This window comes from Microtus oregoni, unplaced genomic scaffold (assembly GCF_018167655.1).
Source record: "Microtus oregoni isolate MIOR12 unplaced genomic scaffold, Mior012 000005F_ref0000423, whole genome shotgun sequence".
Lineage (NCBI taxonomy): Eukaryota > Metazoa > Chordata > Mammalia > Rodentia > Cricetidae > Microtus > Microtus oregoni.
In genome coordinates, this window is record NW_024543064.1 from 23,318,212 (window position 1) to 23,328,110 (window position 9,899).

The 9,899-nt window shown below is 49.4% G+C and overlaps 1 protein-coding gene across 1 annotated transcript; it reads left to right on the top strand.

Annotated features, from left to right (window-relative positions):
- The first annotated feature begins 9 nt into the window (after positions 1 to 9).
- Eif3i (eukaryotic translation initiation factor 3 subunit I) lies at positions 10 to 9,026 on the top strand. Its single transcript, XM_041652880.1, has 11 exons — positions 10 to 71; positions 179 to 271; positions 2,126 to 2,213; positions 4,243 to 4,308; positions 4,996 to 5,145; positions 5,225 to 5,352; positions 7,339 to 7,449; positions 7,555 to 7,644; positions 7,917 to 7,990; positions 8,652 to 8,744; positions 8,864 to 9,026. Exons 1-11 carry the CDS (start codon positions 69 to 71, stop codon positions 8,943 to 8,945), a joined length of 978 nt encoding a protein of 325 aa, XP_041508814.1. The 5' UTR covers positions 10 to 68; the 3' UTR covers positions 8,946 to 9,026.
- The last annotated feature ends 873 nt before the right edge of the window (positions 9,027 to 9,899 follow it).

Consider the following 9,899-nt stretch of genomic DNA (forward strand, 5'->3'; position numbering starts at 1 on the left):
CAGCAGGAAGTTGCCTCTAGTCCACGTCCGGTCCTACTCACATTGCCTCTCCTCGCGTCAGCGCCGGGATGGTGAGTGCCGGGCATATGGTGCTGCCGCGTGGGGTGCTGTGGTTGTGGGGCCGCAGTCGGGGTGGGACGGGATTCCTGGCGCTGACACTCCCGCTCTGTCCACGCAGAAGCCCATCCTGCTGCAGGGCCATGAGCGGTCCATCACTCAAATCAAGTACAACCGCGAAGGAGATCTCCTCTTCACCGTGGCCAAAGACCCTGTGAGCGGCGGCGGGAGGGAGGGAGGGAGAGAACGCGGGAGGGCGGGGCACCCGGAGGGACGAATTCGCACCCTCGGGTGGTGGGTGAACAAGCCTTGCTGTCTGAGGGGAATTCTTTTGAAAAGCAGGTAGGCTAGCGACAGCATTCTACTTGGGAGACCTAAGATAAGTTGATGGTCGGTAGGAACGAGTACCCAGGAAGAAGAGAAATAAGACTGTGTGGTGGGGGGCCTGGAGGGAGGGGATCAGCCCTAGTGACTCGAGGATGGGAAGAACCAGAACGCGCAGCCTCTACAATCTGGAGGATAAAGTTGATCCGTGAGCCGTGCCATTATGGGGGTCTTGGGGTTGTAGTTCAGACTCCAGTGATTAACGTGTGCACCTAGCTCTGGGTTGGATCCCTAGCACCAGAAAGGGAAAGAGGAAAGAGACGTGGAATTTAGTGAGGCTGTCCATAGCTTAGTCTGTTCAGTCCGTGTTGATACTCAGTGCTCCGTCTCTTTGGGTACTGCCTTTTGAGGCATTTGTACGAGGAGACAGTTAACTGATGCTATCAGTGGGTAGTCTGAAGTCAGAGCTTGACGTGAGTCCTAACCCCTGCACCTGCTAGCAGCGTGACTTGGAACCTGACATTATGCCGTTCTAAATTACAATTTTCCCTTTTAATAAAACATGGAACTTCAAGAACCTCCCTCAACAAAATGAGGTCATTAAATGCTTTCTCACTGCACCTGGTGTATGGTAGTCACTTCCATTTTATGTTTCTCAGACATTTATTTTATTGGAACTTCACAGCCGCCCTTTGAGGAAAGATGTTGGCAAGGATGGGTTGTCTTTCCAAGCTGACCTGTGCCTCCCCATCCTCCTGCCTCAGCCTCCCAGTGCTGGGGATATAGGTGTGTGCTACCACACACAGCTTGCTGTTTAATATGTATATTTATATATAATGAGTTTGTTGATTTTTATGGGCATGCGTGTTTTGCCTGCATTGTATGTGCATGTGTATACCTGGTGCCTGAGGTGGCCAGAAGAGGTTATCAGATCCCCTGGGACTGGATTTACAGACGGTTGGAGCTATCACATGGGTGCTGGGAATCAAACCCAGGTCATCTGGAAGAGCCGCCTGTGCTCTTTGAGCGGCTCTTTGACCTCCGAGCCATCTCTCTAGCCCTTTTAAAGATGACAGAGTTAGCTGGGCAGTGGTGGTACGCGCTTTTAATCCTAACACTTGGGAGGCAGAGGTAGGCGAATTTTTGAATTTGAGGGCAGCCTGGTCTACAGAGTGAATTTCAGGACAGCTAGGGCTACACAGGGAAACCCAGTTTCAAAAAAAAAAAAAAAAGGACAAAGTTCAGAGGGAGGTGACAAAGTAGCACTGGAGCCCATACGTCCTTACTGCCATCTGTCCAGTTAGACAGGACACCAAATGTTTTTTTGGTTTTTTTTTTTTTTTTTTTTTTTTTTTTTTTTTGATTTTTCGAGACAAGGTTTCTCCGTAGCTTTTTGGTTCCTGTCCTGGATGGAACTAGCTCTTGTAGACCAGGCTGGCCTCGAACTCACAGAGATTCCGAGTGCTGGGATTAAAGGCGTGCGCCACCACCGCCCCGCTACACCAAATGTTTTTTGTTGTTGTTTTTTTCCCCAGAGTGGAACTCACCTTGCCCTTTGACTGGTTCAATAGTGCTTACCTTTAGGAAGAAGAAAACCCAGGAGCTGGTCTGCTTTTATAGTGCTCCTCTAATAAAGGAGCAGAGGGCAGACTGGGCTCGGCTAGAGTCTACAGAGGGTTTGTTGGGCCAACTAAGCTGTTGCTTTTTCTGGGATGTGACCCGGCCTGTCATTCTACTCTTCCAGATCGTCAATGTGTGGTACTCGGTGAATGGCGAAAGGCTGGGCACCTACATGGGCCACACTGGCGCTGTGTGGTGTGTGGATGCTGACTGTATCCTTTTGGCTGTGAGTCAGTCAGCCCTGAGATGCTGGCTATGAGGTTGGGAGTTTGACAAGCTATGGCGCTCTGGAGAATAGGGTCCCCTACTCCCAGTTGCTTCATCGGTGGGGGAGACAGAAGAAGGTTGGAACACTCTGAGGTAAGAGAGTGAGGTAGGCTCTTTGGGACTGAACTGGAAGACGCTTTGGATGACTTCCAAGAGAACACAAGGTTGTGTGTATGTATATCTTTGTCTGTGGTGAATCTGTGTATGTGAACCAGGTGTATGTATATCTGTGTCTGTGGTGAATCTGTGTGTGCGGACCAGGTGTATGTATATCTATGCCTGTGGTGTATCTGTGTGTGTGGACCAGGTGTATGTATATCTATGCCTGTGGTGTATCTGTGTATGTGGACCAGGTGTATGTATATCTGTGTCTGTGGTGAATCTGTGTATGTGGACCAGGTGTATGTATATCTTTGTCTGTGGTGAATCTGTGTGTGCAGGCCAGGTGTATGCATATCTGTGTCTGTGGTGAATCTGTGTATGTGGACCAGGTGTATGTATATCTGTGTCTGTGGTGAATCTGTGTATGTGGACCAGGTGTATGCATATCTGTGTCTGTGATGAATCTGTGTGTGTGGACCAGGTGTGTGTATATCTATGCCTGTGGTGTATCTGTGTGTGCGGACCAGGTGTATGTATATCTATGCCTGTGGTGTATCTGTGTATGTGGACCAGGTGTATGTATATCTGTGTCTGTGGTGAATCTGTGTATGTGGACCAGGTGTATGTATATCTTTGTCTGTGGTGAATCTTTGTGTGCAGGCCAGGTGTATGCATATCTGTGTCTGTGGTGAATCTGTGTATGTGGACCAGGTGTATGTATATCTGTGTCTGTGGTGAATCTGTGTATGTGGACCAGGTGTATGCATATCTGTGTCTGTGATGAATCTGTGTGTGTGGACCAGGTGTATGTATATCTATGCCTGTGGTGTATCTGTGTGTGCGGACCAGGTGTATGTATATCTATGCCTGTGGTGTATCTGTGTATGTGGACCAGGTGTATGTATATCTGTGTCTGTGGTGAATCTGTTTATGTGGACCAGGTGTATGTATATCTGTGTCTGTGGTGAATCTGTGCAGGCCAGGTGTATGCATATCTGTGTCTGTGGTGAATCTGTGTGTGCAGGCCAGGTGTATGCATATCTGTGTCTGTGATGAATCTGTGTGTGCAGACCAGAAGTCAGCATCAGCTGTCCTCCTTAGTTGCTCTTCAACCTTTCTTCCTTTCTGAAGGATGTAGTTTTATTTATAAGGATGTTTTTCCTGCATGTGTGTCTTCTTGTGTGCAGTATCCTGCATGTGTGTCTTCCTGTGTACCACGTATGCAGTGTCAGCAGAGGGTAATTCCTTAGAACAGGAATTACACATGGCTTTAGCCACCCTGTAGGTGCTGGAAGACTAACCTGGGTTGTCTAGAAGAGCGACCACCGAGCCATCTCTTCCGCCTCCCAATCCCGCCAACTACCCCTATGTACTGGCTGTCCTGAAATTTGCTCTATAGACCAGGCTGGCCTTGAATTCAGAGATATGCCTGCCTCTGCCTCTTGAATGCTGTGATTAAAGGTGTGTACCACCACTGCCACTCTTTTTTGAGGCAAAAATCGGACCTGTCACTAAATCTGGAATTCACGGATTAGGTAGGTAGGCATGGCTCTCTAATCACTGAACTTTCTGACTTTACCTCTCAGCACTGGACTGCTGGCACACCTGGGGATTCTAACTGAGCTCCTCATGGTTGCATAGCAAGGACTTCATCCAGTGAACTGTCTCTCCAACCCTAAGAATGATTTTCCTACGTGTGTGTGTGTGTGGTGTCCCCAGAGGCCAGAAGAGGGCATTGAATTCCCTGGAATTGGAATCGTGAGCCACCATATAGGTCCTGGGAATCTAGCCTGGGACCTCTGGATCAGCCAGTGCCCCTAACTTCTGGGCCATTTCTTGAGCACGAATCATGTTTCTTAACGCCTTGTTCAGGGGACACCAAGCATGTCCTCACTGGCTCAGCTGACAACAGCTGTCGTCTCTGGGATTGTGAAACAGGTAAGCCTGGGCCATTCGCTTTTCAGCAAGAAGTTACCAACTTCATGTACCTGTCCAAGCAAATGTGTTCTGAAGGACTAGAGCTAGATGGTTTCCTGTCTGCTGATGAAGAGACAACAGACAAACAGCAAGGAGTTAGCTGGGGAAGAAACGTCACATTAGATAGTAGGACATGTTCAGGAAGGCCAGAGAGGGACAGTGGACCTCTGGAGTGGGAGTGCGTGGCCTTGGAAGGTGTGAGCAGGGAGTCTGGGCACAAGCTGGAGGGAAAGCAAGGAGTGTCCAGGTAAAGGGCTGGGACAAGCCGTGTGTGACAGCACACAGACACTGAGGCAGGAGAATGGAAAGTTTAGATGAAACTGAAGGCTGAGGCCAGAGAAGCCTTTATTGTGGAAGCAGAGAACTTAGTTCCAGATTCAGGGAGCACGGAAGTCATTGCCTTCACTTGTGATCCCAACAGGTTCTAGTGGTCACACGGGTGGCCCTGCTTAAACTGGGTCACAAAACAAAAGTAGAAGTCACAGACCTGGGAGATGGATTGATAGGGATATAAGTGGTGGTGGTAGGGATGGGAGGAAGTGCTGCAGGGTGGGGCTGGGGAGCAGCAGTGGGGAGGGGGAGTTCTGGCCTGCAGTCCTGCTCCCTGCTATGTTAGCCCAGAGTAACCTAGACCCCGCCTCTCCCCAGGGAAGCAGCTGGCTCTACTGAAGACCAACTCAGCTGTGCGCACCTGTGGCTTTGACTTTGGGGGCAACATCATCATGTTCTCCACAGATAAGCAGATGGGGTACCAGTGTTTCGTGAGCTTCTTTGATCTACGGGATCCAAGCCAGATTGGTGAGGGCTAGGACCAGGGGGGCAGAGGTGGAGGATATGGCTTCAGACCCCAGGGCCTGACCTGTGCTGCTGTGCACAGACAGCAACGAGCCCTACATGAAGATCCCCTGCAACGACTCCAAGATCACCAGTGCCGTTTGGGGACCCTTGGGGGAGTGCATCATCGCAGGCCATGAGAGTGGAGAACTCAACCAGTACAGTGCCAAGGTAAGGGGCCGCTGTTACCAGGTGACATTAGCTGTTGGGAAGAGTGTCGCCAGCTACTCAGGGCAAGTTACGGTGGTCACAGATAAGCTTTTCCCTGTCACTAGAGAGTGTTAGGCCCTGGGTGAGAGTCCTAGAAAAACAATGAGAATCAGAGACCAACTTCAAAATCGCCAGTACCTGAATCATGCTATATTTACGCCACGCTGGATTTCAGCTAAATCCAGAGTGTACTCTTGGAATTAAGGACAGCTCCCAGCTGTCCTTAATTCCAGGTCCAGGGAATCTGATATCTTCTGTCTCCTTGACTACTGGGCATGAATATGGTAAACACACATGCACACGTACACAAAATACTCATGACACATAAAATAAAAATGAATAAATGTTTTTTAAAAAAGCTTCTAGCAAGATAGTTTTGCATAGTTAAGAGGAATAGCAGAAGCAAAGGTCTATAGTGTAGCCCAGGGGAAGGGCAGTTGCCCAGCATGAGGCTCTGAATTCAATCCCCAGTATTGGGGAATGGAGGTATAGCAGAAGCCTGACTGTGGCCTCTGGAAAGTGGAGGGCGCTAGAGAGTAAACGTCTTTGTATGTCAGGTGAGGAGCCATTCTTCTCTGGGCAGTGGGTTGTTTATTATATTTGCCATTTAGAAGGCTTATGGAGCTGAACAAGTTGGTGTGCATGAGGATGTGGAGTTCTAGACATCCCACAATGCCTAGGTGATAGGCAGAGGGGTATGCACCTGTAGGTCAGTTTCTTGGGAAGCTAAGGTAGAGTGATCCTGAATAAAAAGAACTGGACAGCTGGGCGGTGGTGGTACTTGCCCTTAAAACAAGCTCTCAGGAGGCAGATGCAGGTGGATCTCTGTGAGTTCGAGGCCAGCCTGGTCTACAGAGCTAGTTCTAGGACAGCCAGAGCTGCACAGAGCAACCCTGTCTCGAAAAATAAAACAAAAAGAATGGGAGATGTGATAATGAAAAGGAAAAAATAATATATTTCCAGGTAGGTGTGGTAGTCTAGACCTATATCCACCTAGTGACAGATGGGACCAGTGTAACAGGAGGATCAAAAGTTCCAGGCTTGAAGCGAGCTGAAGTGGCACACACCTTTACTTGGGAGGCAAAGGCAGGTAGATCTAAGTTCGGGGTCTACAGAACCAGTTTCAGGCCAGCCATATATGGTGAAAAAAAGAAAAAAGTTGTCTCAAAAAAGAAATCAAAGGTTTCATGTGTGCCCGGGCTACAGAGTAAGTTCAGGGCCAACCTTAGACAACTCAGTGGGGAGAATGGCTCAGTGGTTAAGAATACTTGCTGTTCTTGCAGAGGACCTGAGCTCCCAGCACCCACATCAGGCAGTTCACAGCTGCTGTGACTCAGGTTCTAGGGAGATTAGATGTTCTCTGACTTACGGGCACTGACATATATGTGTAAGAAGGCACACAGCCGTACACATAAATTTTTGTTTTGTTTCTATTTTGGCTTTTTTTTTTTGAGACAGGGTTTCTCTGTGTAGCCTTGGCCGTCGTGGAACTCACTCTGTAGACCAGGCTGGCCTTGAACTCAAGAGATCCACCTGCCTCTGCCTCCTGAGTACTGGGGTTAAAGACACGTGCTATCACTGCTCAATGATAGAGTACTTAGGGTTGGTCAGTCCGTCCAGTACCAAAAATAAGACTGGGGGGAGGAGGTTAGGGGTGAGAGATTAGATTGAGGAGGTAAGGAAGGGGTAAAGGAAAAAGTCTAGCTTGATACTAGGCAGTGGTGGTACATACCTTTAATCCCAGCAGAGGCAGGCCGATCTCTGTTAGGTCAAGGCCATCCTGGTCTACAGAGTGGGTTCTAGGGCAGGCTCTAAAGCTACACAGAGGAACCCTGTCTCAAAAAAATTAATTAACTAATTATTAAAATTGTCCAGCTTCTCTCAGGTTTCTGAGGAGCAGTAGCTTGGGACTCCAGCAAGTCAGTCTAACTCTTCCTCCTTTTCCAGTCTGGGGAGGTGTTGGTGAATGTTAAGGAACACTCCCGGCAGATCAATGACATCCAGTTGTCTAGAGACATGACCATGTTTGTCACTGCATCCAAGGACAACACAGCTAAGGTGAGCCTGGGGGAGGAGTCTGGTGGAGCTTTGCAGGCTCCTGATGCACGGTCAACCAGTCTGACCTGCCCAATCACAAATTCTGCCCGCCCTTTCTCGCCCCAGCTCTTTGATTCCACGAGTCTTGAACATCAGAAGACTTTCCGAACAGAACGTCCCGTCAACTCAGCTGCCCTCTCTCCCAACTATGACCACGTAAGTCATTCACCCCACTCGGGCTTCCTGCTTTTGGAGTCTGCATGTTTTCCCAACAATTACACTGTAAATGTTGGGGGAAATGGCTTCATACAGGGAGGGGACTCCTGGCATTGTAATACTTCTGAGTGATGGATGGGAAGTATGTAGGGGTACCTGTACCGGCTGCACATCCCCTCCCTGAGGATCCTCCCCCTGTAGGTAGGAGGCCTTAGCAGAGCGCGGAGGCTGGTAAGTAAGTCTTGGCTGCACCTCCACTTTCTTTTCTTTAGGTGGTGCTGGGAGGTGGCCAGGAAGCCATGGATGTAACCACAACCTCCACCAGGATTGGCAAGTTTGAAGCCAGGTAAAGTGGAAACAAGCCCTTCTACATTGAAACCACACAGACATGAACACAAAGGATCACAGGGAGTGTGACAGGTGTCTGGTACAGCAGATGAGGTCAGAGGTCAGCTGGGCAGAGAGCTGGCTAAAGTACCTGCCAGCACTCCAGGTTGTGTCCCTGGCACTACCAATGGGTGGTAGCCCCAAGTCTGTAATACAGTTCCAGTTACTCCAGAGGTGAAAGACCATGAGTTCAAGGTCATCCTTGGCCTCAGCCACCTCCTAGTTCCTCTGGGCTATGCAGGGCCTCGTCTCTACAGCCATCTCCAAGGGCCTAGGTGATGCTGTATTTCCCTCTGTGCCTGGGACTTTAGACGGTTTAACAGGACAAGGGTAGTATACACACCTCAGAGATGTGTGCAGATTAAGTAAATGCATTAATATTTCACTTTAGAGCACTGCACAGCTCATGGTAGTGCCTGGTATTTGCTGTATGCTGAAGCAGACGTTTAGGTGGTCTCCCTATGACTTCACTTTTTTCTTCCCTGTATCCTATTACTTCATTGACTTTGTTACACAGAATACTGCCTCAGCAGCCTTCATTGTGTAGACTGCTGCTTCAGGTGTGTTTTGGAAGGAGATGGAGACTGAATAGCTGGTCTCCTACCCACCCTCCCCCCCAGGTTCTTCCATCTGGCTTTTGAAGAGGAGTTTGGGCGAGTCAAGGGCCACTTTGGACCTATCAACAGTGTTGCCTTCCATCCTGATGGCAAGAGGTATGGCCCCACTGGAGAGCATGCGCTCAGCGGCCAGAGGGTCTCTGCCCATTTGCTGTGTCTGGCTGCCCAGGTGTCCCCTCAGCAGCATCTGACCGTCCCTGTCCGTCTCTTTCCAGCTACAGCAGCGGTGGTGAAGACGGTTACGTCCGCATCCATTACTTCGACCCACAGTACTTTGAGTTTGAGTTTGAAGCATAAGAAGCTGGATCTCAGTGCACACCAGGGAAGCTGCTCAAGAGGGTTTTAGACTCTGAGAAATAAATTAGTTTGTTAAAAATAGTTCCTGGTCAGAGATTTTATACAGCCTGTTTGGTTCTCCCCTTTCGCTGGCCCCGGCAGGCTGATAGTCATGAGTACTTTGTTCTTGAGGCCTTCTCTCTGCACTCAGACTTGGCTTTGCTCTGGCTTTAGAACCACTCCACCACATTCAAGAAGCCAGGGCTTAGAGGGGCTCAGGCTGATGCTGTGGTCCCGAACCTTTCCTCTTCCTTTTCTATTTGATGCCTCAGGTAGGTGGGGGGGCCAGCATGGAAAACCCAGACAGAAAGATAAGGAAGCCCCCCACAGGGAAAGAATTCTGGGGAAATAGTTGGGGATTACCTCATGATAGGCTCGGGTTCTGGAGATCCACAAGCTACATGGCTAAGGAATTAAGGATACAGAGTAGGTGACTCTCAGTTCCAGCACCCATGTTGGGCAGCTCAGAACTGCCTATAACCACATGAGCCTGGTAACCTGAGTTTAATCCCTGGACTCACAGTGTGGAAGAGAACCAGCACCTGAGAGCTATCTGCTGACCCTCGCATGCCATGGTACGTGTGCCTGTACAGTACACAGGTATCATACCTTAAAGCTGTCTATGTGGTGGCACATACCATTCATTCTAGCACTCGGGAGTTCAAGGCCAGCCTGGTCCACAGAGCCCGTTCCGGGACAGCCAGGACTGTTTCTAGAGAAACCTGTCTTGGGGGGTGGGGAGAGCAGCTGTACTGACCCTCACGTCCCATGACACGTGCGTCTGTACACACACCACACACTATGATGTGTTCATGCATGGTGCCTATGAAGGCCAGAGAGGGTATCAGATGTCTTGGAACTTGAGTCACAGACAGTTGTGGGTTCTGAAAACCAAACCCAGGTCTTTCTGCAAGA